Raw genomic sequence first — 17269 nt, 5'->3', positions numbered from 1 at the left:
CAGTGAAACACGGGGCGGACAACAAGGAAAACGTGACATGGAATTTGACGTGCTGAGTGAAACAGAAAACACGGACCGGACCACAAGGAATGTGACATGGAATGTGACATGGAATGTGACATGGAATGTGATAGGTGAAACGGAGAACATAGGCCAGACAACACAGGAACGTGACAAGTTAAGGTCAAGTTTCAGAACTGGGAAGAATTTAATTTTACAAATACTACATTTACAAAAAACATTTGCAGAGCAGATGTTAATATATAATGAGCTGCTTTTTTATTTTTACAGAATAGGGCAGAACCGGACAGCACCTGCCTCACAAATGAGGTAGATAACATCCATATGACGACAACGTAAAGCCATTACAAAGTCCAATATGTGTACCAGTCGACTTGAAAATACCTATATTTTAGGATGACTAAATAGAGAGAAATAAGAAGGGTTTCAAATCTAGTCAACCTTTATTTATAGAGCAGAAGTCCCAAAGTGCTTTACAGATCAAACAAACAAAATGATGTGTGTATATAAACAGATTGATTTAAAGTTAAATATAAAACATAATAAAATAAAAACATTTAAAACACAACATCGTGTATTTATCCATTTCAAACTATTCAAAAGCTACAGAATAAAAATATGTTTTTAAAAAGATTTAAAAATGGCTAATGATGAAGCTGACCTCACATGGAAAGGGAATCTATTCCACAGATTAGGACCCATCACAGAAAAGGCACGGTCACCCTTAGATCTATAGCGGCAGCAAGGAACTCTCACTAGAAGTTGATCAGAAGACCGGAGTGCTCTGGTGGGGGAGTAAGTGTGTAGAAGGTCATTGATATATTGTGGCGCGAGACCAGATAATGTCTTGTAGACATAAATCCACATTTTTAAAATCAACCCTGAATATCACAGGAAGCCAGTGTAGAGAAGCTGTTAAAAGACTAGCTGCCGTGTTTTGAACTAACTGTAGGTGGGATAACGCAGTTTGGGGCAGACCAATGTACGAGTTACAATAGTCTAGCCTTGATAATTGAGTGGACCACAATTTTCAATCTTTATGGGAAAGAAAATGTTTTATTTTAGCAATAGATCTCAGGTGGAAAAAGCTACCCTTGACAACAGCACTGATCAGCTTAAGTAAAAGGAGTCTAAAATCACTCCAAGACTCCTCACATGGTCTTGTACATTTGACGAAAGAGGACCTAACTGGGCAACCAGGACAGGTAAGGAGGACATGGAAGAACCTAAAATCAGAATGTCAGTTTTGCTTTTATTGAATTGTAAGAAAAAGTTTGCTATCCAAAGTTTAATATCTCTTAAGCAATTTAGGGCATTTCTCAACTACATTCACTGGGAAATATAATTGGGAATCATCAGCATAGCAGTGATATGATATGCTGTAATTCTGAGAGCTCAGAGGAAGCATTTACAGGGAACATAATAAGGGTCCTAAAATTGACCCTCGAGTGACCCCTTTCAGTGCTGTGCAAGGGTCTGAAACCAGACTGAAATGTATCTAGATAAGAGTAGAACTCTCTCCAAAATCTCAGAAATAAAAGGCAGTTTGGAGATTGGTCTGTAATTGTTGTGTTTTAACAAAGGATGTCGAATTGCATGTTTAAAACTACTTGGAACAACTCCACTTGCTAATGAGAAATCATGGAAATTTCTTTAAGAAGGCGCAGAGAAAGAATATTCAGCTTGTAACTGGAAAACTTCATCTTAGAGACTACATCTGCAAACTGTTCTGACGAAACTGGTTGAAAGGGAGTCAGGTACAGTCGGGTGAACAAGTATTTGATACACTGCTGATTTTGCAGGTTTTCCTACTTACAAAGCATGTAGAGGTCTGTAATTTGTATCATAGGTGCACTTCAACTGTGAGAGACGGAATCTAAAACAAAAATCCAGAAAATCACATTGTATGATTTTTAAATAATTAATTTGCATTTTATTGCATGACATAAATATTTGATCACCTACCAACCAGTAAGAATTCCAGCTCTCACAGACCTGTTAGTTTTTCTTTAAGAAGCCCTCCTGTTCTCCACTCATTACCTGTATTAACTGCACCTGTTTGAACTTGTTACCTGTATAAAAGACACCTGTCCACACATTCAATCAAACAGACGCCAACCTCTCCACAATGGCCAAGACCAGAGAGCTGTGTAAGGACATCAGGGATAAAATTGTAGACCTGCAAAAGGCTGGGATGGGCTACAGGACAATAGGCAAGCAGCTTGGTGAGAAGGCAACAACTGTTGGCGCAATTATTAGAAAATTGAAGAAGTTCAAGATGACGGGTCAATCTCCCTCGGTCTGGGGCTCCATGCAATATCTCACCTCTTGGGGCATCAATGATCATGAAGAAGGTGAGGGATCAGCCCAGAACTACACGGCAGGACCTGGTCAACGACCTGAAGAGAGCTGGGGCCACAGTCTCAAAGAAAACCATTAGTAACACACTACGCCGTCATTGATTAAAATCCTGCAGCGCACGCAAGGTCCCCCTGCTCAAGCCAGCGCATGTCCAGGCCCATCTGAAGTTTGCCAATGACCATCTGGATGATCCAGAGGAGGAATGGGAGAAGATCATGTGGTCTGAGATGAGACAAAAAGAGCTTTTTGGTCTAAACTCCACTCGCCGTGTTTGGAGGAAGAAGGATGAGTACAACTCCAAGAACACCATCCCAACCATGAAGCATGGAGGTGGAAACATCATTCTTTGGGAATGCTTTTCTGCAAAGGGGACAGGACGACTGCACCGTATTGAGGGGAGGATGGATGGGGCCATGTATCGCGAGATCTTGTCCAACAACCTCCTTCCCTCAGTAAGCGCATTGAAGATGGGTTGTGGCTGGGTCTTCCAGCATGACAACGACCCGAAACACACAGCCAGGGCAACTAAGGAGTGGCTCCGTAAGAAGCATCTCAAGGTCCTGGAGTGGCCTAGCCAGTCTCCAGACCTGAACCCAATAGAAAATCTTTGGAGGGAGCTGAAAGTCCGTATTGCCCAACGACAGCCCCGAAACCTGAAGGATCTGGAGACGGTCTGTATGGAGGAGTGGGCCAAAATCCCTGCTGCAGTGTGTGCAAACCTGGTCAAGAACTACAGGAAACGTATGATCTCTGTAACTGCAAGCAAAGGTTTCTGTACCAAATATTAAGTTCTGCTTTTCTGATGTATCAAATACTTATGTCATGCAATAAAATGCAAATTAATTATTTAAAAATCATACAATGTGATTTTCTGGATTTTTGTTTTAGATTCCGTCTCTCACAGTTGAAGTGCACCTATGATACAAATTACAGACCTCTACATGCTTTGTAAGTAGGAAAACCTGCAAAATCAGCAGTGTATCAAATACTTGTTCTCCCCACTGTAGCTGGACGGGGAAGAAATTTGTGGTTGATCAAATTGTGAAAGTACAATCGCACCTCTAATCTGCTCAATTTTGTGAGTAAATAAGTTTAAAAATATTTCACAGGTCTCTAGGGTGGCATCCAGAAAAGTATTTCTAGTTGGGTTTAAAACAGAATAGATTGATTTGAACAATAGTTTTGGTCGATTTGCATTATCAGAGATAAATGTAGAGAAAAATGTAGCTTTTGCTTCCTTTACAGCTCTCTGATAGTTAGTTAAACACTCCTTTAAAATGTCATAAGACAACTGAAGCTTGTCTCTTTTCCAATTGCACTCAGCTGTTCTGCAGTCTTGTCTGAGAGTGCAGTTGACGTCATTTAGCCAAGGCTGTGAAACGCCCTTAATTTTCCTTGGCTTGAGTGGAGCGCCATTATCAAGTGTAAAAGTACAAGATTTATTAAAAGCTTCAACCAATGATTCAGTTTTGAGGGCAGGCAAGACATAATCTGTGAAATGCGTTTGATACAATTCTGAAAAAAGATTGGCAGTAGAAGAGTGAATGGACCGGGAGGGACGTAAGGGCTGAGAAAAATTAGGGAGAGGACAAGAAGAGACCAAATCAAACATTATTGAATAATGGTCAGAAATGCCAATATCAAAGACCTCCAAGTTGGATACAGAAAGACCATAAGATAACACCAGTTCTCATATACGACCCATATTGTGAGTTGGACCAGTGACCTGTTGTACAAAATGTAAAGACCCAGTGAGGGAGATAAATTAATTTACCAGAAATTTTGATGGACAGCATACATGAATTTGAAAATATCCAAGAATAAGTAGTCTGTCACCACGAGACACCAGTCCAGAGAGAAATTCAGAAAATTGTTGGATGAACTCCTTATTAAATCTGGGAGGTCTGTACACAAGTGCACAGAAAGCAGGACCCAAGATGTCAATCTTTAATAATTGGACCTCAAAACTGGAATACATGTCAATAGGTAGCATTCTGCATTTACAAGAGCCTCTAAAACAGTGGCAACACCACCTCCTCACACTGAATTCTGTGGGGAATTTAAAAAGTCACAGCCTGGTGGTGTTAGTTCCCCCAGGGTCATTTGTCGCCAGAATTCAGCCAGGTCTCAGTGATGAATAAAAGGTCCAATAATCATGATATAAAAGAGTCTTTCATAATAAAATATATGTTTGATACTGATCATGCATTAATGAGGGCCATCATAATAGTGGCGACATCTGTGTTTTGCAGTGAAATAAAAGATGTTTGTTTCAGCAAGCTGAGATTATAAAACTGACACTACGCTTCACATTACTTTCACCAGTCGGAGGGCGACGGAATAAAGACCTGTATAGAATCAGTCTGTAATCGGCAGGGTTGTCTCTGCGTGACCCTCGATGGACATACCGGGGTGACGCGCAATTCCAAGAGCAGCGAAATAGTTACAAACTCCATCTGACAGACGGGCAGAGGAATTAAAATGCCATAAATCCAGAGATGAGTAGAATAAAACGATATCGGAATAAAGATGATTGCATGAACTTGCAAACTACAGGGAGCACTCCGCTGAAACTGGCGAGGGCCAACATCAAAATTCCAACAGGCCAAGATGGGCAACAAAAGGCTAAACATCCTCAATGAATCCACCAACACGACTCGAATTAAAAGTCCACACGCTCCAGCCCCACTGGACGTCGACGATGGACAGGGAATCAAACAGCCTATTTAAGACCGCATGTAGCAGTCCTGGCGAAGACCTTCGGTGAGTGCAGCAGTGTTAATTGAGGCAATCCAGTCTGAAAGTGAGGTGTAGCATAGATTTCAAACAAACTAAAAAGTCAATAGTCCATAAGATTGCCCATAAAAGAGAAGCATAAAACTCAATTTCCTGAGGTCGCTCATACAAAATGCCACTAAACAAAAGCATCTAAATACATTGACAAGAACCCGGAGAGCAACGACATATGAACACGCCAGCGTTTACTCGACCAGAAGGCCTTGCAGGGTCCTGAAACAAATATTCAGAGTTCAAGGAACATATTATCAGTGGATCCCACATTCTTTATGATTGGATATACACATTCAAGGCACAACACTTAAAGAGTACAACGGGTTAAAGACATTATTACAAGCTTAGGCTTAGTTCTTATCCATACAACTCTGTCCTGATTAAGATTAAATGTGTACCTTTCTTTAATTAAATTGTCCAAGAAATTGAATGTTTTCTTAGAAAACTTAAGTAAATACATATAAAATAAAGATATATTATGATAAATAGAGGCATGCTGCATAAAGTTCCTTGTTATAGTCTTATAGTCTTGTAAACTTGCGTTTGCTCAATTCTCTTTCCCTCAACTGCTTTTTTTAAATCTCCAGACGAACAGTCCTCCTAACAGTACACCACCGGTGAAGGTCAGCATGGCTCTAAAAAAGGAAGAATAAGTGCTCCATGAAGAACTGGAAAATTGCTCTATGGTGAAACAGGCCAATCCAGGCATACTGGTTATCTGTATTTGGGTGTAAAACAAAAGGCAATGTTATAGAAATCTGGACTAGTCATGTACAATCTTCTAGTAGATCTCTCCCTTACAAGATAAAAAAAACAACAGTCAAGAAGCTTGCAAGGAACAATATGACATATTTGATCTTTTATATCTCACTAAATCTTTGTAAGTTTCTTTGTATTACAGTATTTGAGTCAATATGCATGGAGTGTCTTCTTGTTTCTTACCCATCCTCCCATTCTGCGAATCCATTTCAACAAATGCCTCTTAAAGTAATCCAGACTTAAGCTCAGAATATCTGAAACAACACTGGGAAAGTGTGCAAGGACCATCTATTAAAACAAAAAGGGTTAAGAGACTTCAGATTAATTCCACAGATACTGTATGTGAGACAGTACATCTGCAAACAAAAGAAGTCAGCAGAAACATGCTCCAAACCATAACAATATAATCCAATACCTTTGCGGCCAGTTTCCCAACCGAGTAAAACAGCACTATAATTCTTCCCCAGTTGATCTGGTCATCTCTGAAAACTTTTTCCACAAGATTCCAGAAACTGCTTTTATCAGCCACTTTAACTAAACCATCAATCATGCTGTGAGATAAGAAGAAGAAAAAGAGAAAACGGGTGTACTATAGACAACAAAACTGATTTTCAGTGAAGAAAGAAAAAGATCTACATCTGACTAACTCATTGAATCCTGTGTCCTGATCAAGCCTGTCACCAATCACTCTGATGGTCTCTGCCAACTGTTCAACAAGTTGCTGGTCCTTGCGGTTACTTATTGGCTGAGCTTCGGGAAGGGACAGAGGGGATGCATTTCCCTCTACTGCCACGTTCATCACCTCCTGTCTTACCACCCTGAAATAAAGACAGATTAATTTAGTTAAACAATGCACTGTGTTGACCCCTTCACTGCAAAAGAGTCAAATGTTGAGGAATTATCATAATCACCTTCTGTAAATTTCATGACTTCTGTAAAGTTTCATTTATCATACCATGTACATGTGCTTATCTACAGTATTGAGAAAAAAATGCAACTGGACGGAGAATCTCACGCACGTGCGCATCTCCTTTCCTCCTTGTCTGCCTGTCAGACTCGTCAACTTGCGCGTGTGTCTTTCTCTCTCACACACACACACACACAAACAGTGGAGAAAATGTCAGAGAATAGTGAGGCAAGGGGGTCTGACATGAGTGTGTGTGTTGTGTGAGTTAAAGCAGTGTTTCTCAACTGGTCTAGTCAGACTGTGTCAAGGACAGCAGGGAAAGAACAATGCCACGGTTCTCCCATTGAAGATATTTCGGCGGCCGCCCAAGTGATAAGACTATTGAGGACTGCCAAGGCAGATTTAATGATAATCTCGCAAACAGCTAAAACAAACATGGGCAATTTAAGGCCCGCGGGCTGGATCAGGCCCTCCACATTGTTTAATGTGACCCGTGGCTCATTTGTCGTAAAAGCGTTTTTTTCTCATTGGATAATTCAGTTAACTTGCATTGGGATGTCACGCGCCTCCACAAGCATTTACAAGCTTAGGGTTGCCAGATAAGAGACGCAACACCCCCAGTTTGAGATTTATACTTGCGCAAATTGGAAATATTCTGCCTAATATTATACTTATTTTGTGCAATCTGGTAACCATGCACGCGAGTGCGCTATTTCAATCTCGCTTTCCCCTTTGAACAAACTTAGCGATCTGTAGTGCAATATTCTGCTCAAGGAAAAGTGTTACACGGCTACTCTGTGTCCATTCTTGAGGCTGCTTGTGATGTTTGGTGCTACTAATTTTGCAGGTAAACCTTCAGTGATTAAATTAAATATAAAAGTAGATCTCGGCATCAATGACATGCGAGCAAAAGCAAGCCAGAGACGAATATGTATGTTTTATTTGTGCAGTTTATAAATGTTGAAGTCCCTTCACACCTGTATGTTAATGTAAGACTTGCAGTAATCATTTATCATATTCATGCAGCCGGTGTTATTCAGTTGTGCGCTGAAAGTCAAACCATCGAGGAGACCCGCATCATGACCCTTTTAGCATGTAAACTGGTAATGTTTTAGAACTCGCCAGCTTTGCAAAAAACATGAAAAGTTTTATAAATGAAAATACATATATATATAAATACACTCACCTAAAGGATTATTAGGAACACCTGTTCAATTTCTCATTAATGCAATTATCTAATCAACTAATCACATGGCAGTTGCTTCAATGCATTTAGGGGTGTGGTCCTGGTCAAGACAATCTCCTGAACTCCAAACTGAATGTCAGAATGGGAAAGAAACGTGATTTAAGCAATTTTGAGCGTGGCATGGTTGTTGGTGCCAGACGGGCCGGTCTGAGTATTTCACAATCTGCTCAGTTACTGGGATTTTCACGCACAACCATTTCTAGGGTTTACAAAGAATGGTGTGAAAAGGGAAAAACATCCAGTATGCGGCAGTCCTGTGGGCTGAAAATGCCTTGTTGATGCTAGAGGTCAGAGGAGAATGGGCCGACTGATTCAAGCTGATAGAAGAGCAACTTTGCCTGAAATAACCACTCGTTACAACCGAGGTATGCAGCAAAGCATTTGTGAAGCCACAACACGCACAACCTTGAGGCGGATGGGCTACAACAGCAGAAGACCCCACCGGGTACCACTCATCTCCACTACAAATAGGAAAAAGAGGCTACAATTTGCAAGAGCTCACCAAAATTGGACAGTTGAAGACTGGAAAAATGTTGCCTGGTCTGATGAGTCTCGATTTCTGTTGAGACATTCAGATGGTAGAGTCAGAATTTGGCGTAAACAGAATGAGAACATGGATCCATCATGCCTTGTTACCACTGTGCAGGCTGGTGGTGGTGGTGTAATGGTGTGGGGGATGTTTTCTTGGTACACTTTAGGCCCCTTAGTGCCAATTGGGCATCGTTTAAATGCCACGGCCTACCTGAGCATTGTTTCTGACCATGTCCATCCCTTTATGGCCACCATGTACCCATCCTCTGATGGCTACTTCCAGCAGGATAATGCACCATGTCACAAAGCTCGAATCATTTCAAATTGGTTTCTTGAACATGACAATGAGTTCACTGTACTAAAATGGCCCCCACAGTCACCAGATCTCAACCCAATAGAGCATCTTTGGGATGTGGTGGAACGGGAGCTTCGTGCTCTGGATGTGCATCCCACAAATCTCCATCAACTGCAAGATGCTATCCTATCAATATGGGCCAACATTTCTAAAGAATGCTTTCAGCAACTTGTTGAATCAATGCCACGTAGAATTAAGGCAGTTCTGAAGGCGAAAGGGGGTCAAACACAGTATTAGTATGGTGTTCCTAATAATCCTTTAGGTGAGTGTAAATGTATAAGCTCAGCCTTTATTCAGTTTTTTAATGCCTGATAGAAAAGTATCTCCCTTTGTAGAGCAGTTCAATACTTTAGGCAATTGCAGAATAGTCTCACTAGTCACAGAAAATTTAAAAACTCAGAAAATTGAGTATACAACTATTTCTGGTTTTAAAAGATACAAAAACCAAATCAATGCAGAACATTGTATCCCTATGCACTACTTAAAGCCCAATGTGGCCCCTTTACCAAAATAGTTGCCCACCCCTGAGCTAAAGGCTTCTCATCTGCACTTTCGCATGAGTGTAACTATTATTTAAGACTAGCACACTGACCATGGTAAAAAGGAGCCTTTCCTTCTGTGTAATATGTTTATAAATATGTAATATTATTTAACAAACGGGACAATAATGTGCTCATATAAGTAAATATGTTCTTCCATTTTTAAAAGGGGGGAGAGAAAACTTCCTGACATCAACAATTAAAATAATGTCAATTGATGCATGTATTGTACTGGAAAACCGTGAACAAAACTATACAACATAAAAGGAAATGCAACACAGGATACATTAAATACAGGTTATGTTTAATCTATGGCAGGTCGCCACTTGATTTCCAATGTAAAATCTGTCCTGAAGCAAAACCAGTTGAGAAGCGCTGAGTTAAAGGGACAGACAGGAGCAGTCTGGCCTCACTGTCGTGCACTTACAGTATATGTAAACTGTTAATAATCACAGGACATTACTTTAAAAGCTCACTCAGCTGATGTTATCTTTCATTTAGTAGTTCATTTAACATGTAAACTAACATGCTTTAGTATATAACGTTATAGTTGCATGCTATTTTTGATCATGTTATCATAATTCGATTTATTATTACAATTCTGTTAGCTTATTTTTTCTATTTATTTTATTTTCAAAAGGGAGAATTTTTTTTTACACATACTTCAATAAAATAAATGGTTACAAGTTTCAATTATAATAAAGTGTTTGCTCAAAATAAATAAATAAATAAAATAACACTTCTGTTTTCACTGATAATCGTAATTGTGTAATACCGTATACCATATTTTCTGAGACGGTTATCATACCGTGAAAATCTCATACCGTTGCAACCCTACTTAAATGTAACGTACACCATATATATCTTCGCATTGTTCCTGTTTGACCTAGTGCAAGCAGTTTGTGGCAGCCAAGTGGTAGCTCTTCTTACTGTGTGTCCCTTCACATGAGATTCTGAAGGGTTCTGTAATTCATTTGAATTAGCAGAATGATAGAAAATCTGACCAATGAAATATATTATTTTCTCCTTCGGGGTTGGGCGTCAGCTATCTGCTCCTTTACAGCTCTGATGAGAAGGTGTTACGCATTGAACAAATGTAAATCAGAAAAGATTTCCTTCCTACATGCACACTTGCATCTCTACCTGAGGCTACGATGAACAGCGGGACATGTTCCAGCTATAGACAGAGCAAGCTGTCTTGAAACCTTAAGGATTTACAGGGATAAATCCATATGACAATATTTCCTTCAAATTAATGGACTAAATGACAACTTTCCTGCACTGTGCGCAATCATATTTTGTTTGCAATGCCAAAGAAGCTTTGTTCTCACAATTGCAGTTTCAAAACTACATAAAAAGTGTGACTGAATATAGGTCTATGTTCACTAACACACATTCTACAGGACGTGAGCAGCACGTTGTGTGTACTGTAGATCCTATTATAATCAATAAAGCAGTAAACACTGGAAGTGTCCGCTGCAGTGTCGCGTCAACAGTAAACTGATGCCCTGTTTGTCTTGTTGCATGTACTGGCAAGAAGACAAATATAAGTTGTAGAAAGTTTATTTTACGTGTTACTTTTTAGATGTAGACATCTTCAAGTCGTTGCGGCACGTTGGGACTGTGAGGTAACATTACAGGTCCACACATACAAATACAACCCATATTACAGGGTGCATTTGTGTATGTGTGCGGGGTTTAGGATTGAAGGGTTACCCGGTTTATGCACCGCTCACCGCCGAGTTTACTATAAAGAATTACGACCCTTGAAATATTCGACCCTTGAAGTATTCAAGTGTGCCTAATGAGGGTTTCTGCAGATTTTATGAAGCTAAATTTAAGACTTTTTAAAGACCTTTAAGTCAAACTAAAGGAAATTGAAAGGTGCACTCAGTAACATTTTGTTTATGTCATCTTGGACTTACAGTCCTACGCATGGATGCAGCATCATTCAAAATCAATAGTTTTCGGTTACAGATGCCATTGTAGGTTTAAGAACCTCCCTTTGATTCTGCAATCTAAATCCCTTGTCCTCGTGGGGTGGGGATCGAACCAACAACCTTTAGGAGCACTGTAGTGGCCGGAGTTTTAATTTAAGCAGTCCATTTTTATCATCAGGAGTATAATTAAATGCAAAAATTATTTTGTTTCTAGGACAAATTCTTCAAAAGATAGATGCAAATGGACTGGGAATTTTTGACTGATGTTGGTGCTATAGAGTGTGTCCTAGAGGCTTTTATAGTGGATATTCATGACTAGAAATTACTCTTCACTTTAAAACAACTCAAACGCAATGGAAAAAACAATCCATCATGCAACATTTAATACCATGACCATGTGAATTTAAGACTTGTTGCTCTGATTTAAGACCTTTTTAGGGCCTCAATTTGCGAAAGGGCAATTTAAGACTTTTTTGAGACCTGCAGAAACCCTGCTAATGGTCTTGTGGATTAGTTTACTGCTAAATTAATTTATTATAATTTTATGCGAGCCAAATATAGAAATGGTCTCAAAAGCTTAAACAAAAAAGGGACTTTTTCGATAAATATTTGAATTTCTCCATTAAGGCCACATTCAGCTTTGCAATGGCATTTGCTCTGTTTATTTTACACTTTATTCTGCCCTGGATATCTTACATTTGATACCAACAAACAGAACAACACAATCTCACAGCGAAATAGTCAGGATTCGTTTGACTATTCTAAATTTGGCTAATTCATAGGATATCGTACGACTGCAATTTGTATGAATTCGTACGACCTTCACTACAGCCAATGACGTCGATGGTCGTTTTGATCTAATAAGTGACAATTACTTGCTTCGGTCACACACAAAAGCTTGCTATCATGTTTACACACTCCACGGATCGGATAGGTTTAGATAAGGGGTTTGGGTAAGGGCATAATATTAATAAGCATGACCTTAAAACTTTGCGCACGGAACTCACGCTTACTTCCGCATTACACATCCGAGCATTTGTATGTGATGAAATAGTACGAATTCATGCAAATGAAATCGTACAAAGTCATACGATATAGCCAACTCATAAAATATGTACGAATTTTCATGAGATCAGGTTGAACAGAAAGTCAAGCGATTCTTCACTTTTTAACAATGTATTTCATGACGACAAAAGGTAATTTATAGACTGATTTATTAACCTCTCTGTGGTTATTATTAGTAATGCCTGTCATTGTAACAAAAATACTGTTCAACCCTTAAAGGCATCTCTAAGTCTCAAATTAACTCTCCAAAAAATTTACACTGATTTCTTCTGGGAACTTTTCTTTGTTTGATTGCAAGCTTTTAAATATCTAAGTTTCACCTGTGATACAAAAATCTGATGGATATATTTTGCATTGCTATAGTTGCATACAAAATATATTCTCTCTCTCTCTACACACACACACACACACACACACACACACACACACACACACACACACACACACACACACACACACACACACACACACACACACACACACACACACACACACAAGTTTATGTGAACATATATGTGTTTTGCACTGTTCATGTGCCACTTTCATTATACTGTAGCATTAATGAAGCTCATATATAAGCATACAAAATTAATATTGTGTAGACTACCTATCAGATAAGAAACTAAAAAGTAAAACTCACCCGATTAAGAGAACCTCTCCAATTTGATCATCTGTAGATCAAAGAGAAACGTTAGTAACCGATTAAACCTCGTATGAAGATTTTTTACAAAGATCACTTACCCTGCAATGCTTCGCAAGCCATATTAAACGCAAATAATACTTTGTTTTCAATGTCACAAAGGCGGGATAAAGTTTCTCATAGGAAGTTGCCAAAGGCTTCCTGGAATGTCGCTAAAGTAGCTCAATCACGTGACGATGTCATGTATTACGTGTAAGGGAAGAACCATGTTTTTTTTTTTTTTATTGAACTAATGATTTATCTATTAGTATTTAACTAATAATCATTTAGTTGTCACTAATCGAACTTGTCAAACATTCAGACAGTGGAGGATTTCAATTTATTTATTATTTTTTGTTTTGTAATTAAACTGCATTATTGAACAATGACTAAGTCCAAAATTATCTTAGCAATAGCAACCAGGGTTAGGCAGCGGTGTAGTGTTGGGGATGTTTTTTTTTTAATTATTATTTATTTTTAAACATGGATCTATATGAATTATAATGCCTGTTTTGGAGCTGTTTTTGAGATAATATGTAATATATTCTATATATATATATATATATATATATATATATATATATATATATATATATTGTGTGATGCTGAACCATCAGTATGTATTACTTGTGATGACTTTTTGACAGTGCCACCACATGTTCATATCACTTATCTCTACACTTTATTATAGATCAGGGAGTCATATCCATTCTTTCTCTTTCCTCTTACCATGCTAAATAATTTCTCAATGCTCTTCTATCGCTGTTGGCTGACTTTTCTTTTCTAAACAAAGAGCATGCACGTGAATTTTCACAGCAAATACCAACAACACACAAGCTCATCAGTCATTCGATTTATAGAACATGATCATCCATATGCACATAAATCAAACTCCTGATGGCATGCAGGTCAGTACTTGAATCACTGGGGTGCACTAGAACACCGACAACATTCATGATAGAGTTTATGTTTTTGTGTAGCCAGTTGTCGGGAAGTATGTTGCTAAAGTAGAATACACAAGTCGCTAGATGGTTCTTTTACTCGCTAAGGGGGTCAAAAATCGCTATGTTAGCAACACTGCTCTCAACTTCAAGGACTATTTGTTGGTAACGTCGCTGTTCCGTGAACATTTCCTGCTTGTAAAAACAGAGAGTATTTAACAGAGACAGGCCACTTCTAATAAAATGAATAGAAGAAATTGAAACGCCGAACGGTCAATGAAAAAATACAGCATCATCACCGCTGCCTTTAAACACTGAGCGCGTCTCTCCTCTTGAGACTTGTCTCTGCCTGCTGGCGTCTTGGTGGGTCCAGTGCGAGTTAGATGTGTCACCGAACCCCCCCCGGTGCGAGTTAAATGTGACAGGGATTGGAGCACGCATCACGGCCGGGCCGCTCGAGTGAAGTCGGCGCCACACGCGACTCGGAACAATACAATTTTACTGCTTATTTTAAATATGTTCTTTTATCGGAATCTTGACCAACCGTATTGGAGATTTCGACCTTTCCCCATTCAAGTAGATAGGAGCTGCACTGTCATCACACTTGTTTACATAGTAAAAAGCTGCCCAGCCCTAACTGCCAAAGAGCGTTCCAAAAACGGCCGCCAAGTGGACTGACCATGAAAAAGACTTTGCTGGAAGGATCCGATAATACGTTTGGACCGTTCTAATTAATTAAGTTGGCTTGTGAGAGCCAACTTACTGAAATCCTATTTAAACTTATTATTATTATTATTATTAAGTTGGCTTGTGAGAGCCAACTTACTGAAATCCTATTTAAACTTATTATTATTATTATTATTATTATTATTCTTCTGAGACTAAAATTACCAAGACTAACTCCTCCTAGAGCTTTTAAGCTACAGGCACCAAACTCGGCACAGACCTTCAGACTAATCCCGAATAGTGTGCTATATCTTTTCTAACTGATCGGACTTACGGTTTTCCTAAAAATGATGATCAAACTCGGAAAAAACTCCCATTGACTTAACATTGCTGGAATGTTCAGAAATTCAAATTCCAACTGACATTTTCACACACACAGACAAAAGGGCCTGTCAGCCCTGCATCTCTCCCTCTCTCTCTCCCTCAGAGGATTTCTTTTATCAAGCAGCCAAAAAGTAATGACCTAAAATCTTCCTAGCCACACACTAAAACATGCTAAAAGCGTGCTAGCATCTATCTGAGGGTCAATATCTATCTATCTATCTAAATATCTATCTATCTATCTATCTATCTATCTATCTATCTATCTATCTATCTATCTATCTATCTATCTGAGGGTAAATATCTATCTCTCTCTCTCTATCTATCTATATCTATCTCTCTATATATCTAAGGGTAAATATCTATCTATCTATCTATCTATCTATCTATCTATCTATCTATCTATCTATCTATCTATCTATCTATCTATCTATCTATCTATCTAGCAACTAAGTTAAACTGTTTTAACACTACACTGTAGAACTGGCTCATTAGAGTCATTCATTTGGGAATCAGACTAAACTGGTCACACTGTATGTTTCACATTGTAGATTCAAAAGAACTGGCTCATTAGAGTCATTAATTTGGGAATCAGACTACACTGGTCACACTGTATGTTTCACATTGTAGATTCAAAAGAACTGGCTCATTAGAGTCATTAATTTGGGAATCAGACTACACTGGTCACACTGTATGTTTCACACTGTAGATTCAAAAGAACTGGATCATTAGAGTCATTCATTTGGGAATCAGACTACACTGGTCACACTGTATGTTTCACACTGTAGATTCAAAAGAACTGGATCATTAGAGTCATTCATTTGGGAATCAGACTACACTGGTCACACTGTATGTTTCACACTGTAGAGTCAAAAGAACCGGCTCATTAGAGTCATTAATTTGGGAACACACACAGACAAAAAGGGCCTGTCAGCCCTGCATCTCTCCCTCTCTCTCTCCCTCATTGCATAGGGATTTTGTATTGAACATAGCTCTGGATCACAGTGTCATAGAGACAAGGGGCGGGCTCATTTTACTCAGACGACCAATCAGTCTCTCGGGATCATTGTGAAGCTATCAAGCCACGCCCTAGCAACAATTTAAAGCACCTTAGCAACAACTCCCATAGACTTCTAATGAAAGATATCAAAGGGATATCTCCGGATAGAAGTGTCATAGAAACACAAGGGTGGTCTCGTTTGACTCGGGGCAGCAAACAGCCAATCATGAATCACCTCAACACTTCCTAGCCCCTCCCTAGCAACCATTGTCGAGCACCTTAACAACCAAAATCCATAGAGGGATATCTTCCATTCTGAATGTCACAGAGGCATGGGAGTTGGTTTATATCATTCATACTGACAAGCAGCCTTTGGAGTTTCATAATTGGCAGCTGTCAAGCCACTCCTAGCAACTAAACAGAGTACCCTAGCAACCGTTTAGCAATAACTATATCTCTGCACCAGAAAATCAGAGAGACTTCTGGGTTCATTTATTTCAAGCAGGATGGCAAGGAGACTTGATAAGTATCACTATGGTAACTGCCTAGCAACCACATGGGGTTACCCTAGCAACCGAGTAACAAATCACATATCTCTGCACCAGAAAATCAGAGAGACTTCTGGGTTGATTTATTTCAATCAGGATGGCAAGGAGACTTGATAAGTATCACTATGGTAACTGCCTAGCAACCACATGGGGTTACCTTAGCAACCGAGTAACAAATCACATATCTCTGCATCAGAAAAGCGTAGAGACTTCGGATTGACTTATTTCAATCAGGATGGCAAAGAGACTTCATTAGTATCACTATGGTAACTGCCTAGCAACCAGATGTGGTTACCCTAGCAACCAAGTAACAAATCACATATCTCTGCACCAGATAATCGTAGAGACTTCTGGGTTGATTTATTTCAATCAGGATGTCAAGGAGACTTGATAAATATCACTATGGTAACTGCCTAGCAACCACATTGGGTTACCCTAGCAACCGAGTAACAAATCACATATCTCTGGACCAGAAAATCGTAGAGACTTCTGGGTTGGTTTATTTCAATCAGGATGTCAAGAAGACTTGATAAGTATCAC

At 39.2% G+C, this 17269-nt stretch overlaps 1 protein-coding gene across 1 annotated transcript; it reads right to left on the bottom strand.

Annotated features, from left to right (window-relative positions):
• Positions 1 to 3347: 3347 nt before the first annotated feature.
• baxb (BCL2 associated X, apoptosis regulator b) lies at positions 3348 to 13374 on the bottom strand. The gene is made up of 6 exons (XM_052131864.1): positions 13256 to 13374; positions 13155 to 13185; positions 6579 to 6749; positions 6347 to 6482; positions 6115 to 6219; positions 3348 to 5890 (listed from the first exon to the last, which is right to left on the bottom strand). Exons 1-6 carry the CDS (start codon positions 13275 to 13277, stop codon positions 5735 to 5737), a joined length of 621 nt encoding a protein of 206 aa, XP_051987824.1. The 5' UTR covers positions 13278 to 13374; the 3' UTR covers positions 3348 to 5734.
• Between the last annotated feature and the right edge of the window lie 3895 nt (positions 13375 to 17269).

This window comes from Xyrauchen texanus, chromosome 8, assembly GCF_025860055.1.
Source record: "Xyrauchen texanus isolate HMW12.3.18 chromosome 8, RBS_HiC_50CHRs, whole genome shotgun sequence".
Taxonomy (NCBI): Eukaryota; Metazoa; Chordata; class Actinopteri; order Cypriniformes; family Catostomidae; genus Xyrauchen; species Xyrauchen texanus.
Note: the sequence above shows the minus strand (reverse complement) of the source record. Positions and strands in the feature narration are given on the sequence as shown.

What these genes read in the sequence shown, in the direction of transcription:
- baxb (XM_052131864.1), bottom strand. Translation starts at nt 13,277, where the DNA reads ATGGCTTGCGAAGCATTGCAGG. An exon ending in GGCTTGCGAAGCATTGCAGG is followed by an intron (nt 13,186 to 13,255) that starts GTAAGTGATCTT and finishes TTTGATCTACAG; the next exon opens with ATGATCAAATTGGAGAGGTT. An exon ending in CAGGACACAGGATTCAATGA is followed by an intron (nt 6,483 to 6,578) that starts GTTAGTCAGATG and finishes CTTATCTCACAG; the next exon opens with CATGATTGATGGTTTAGTTA.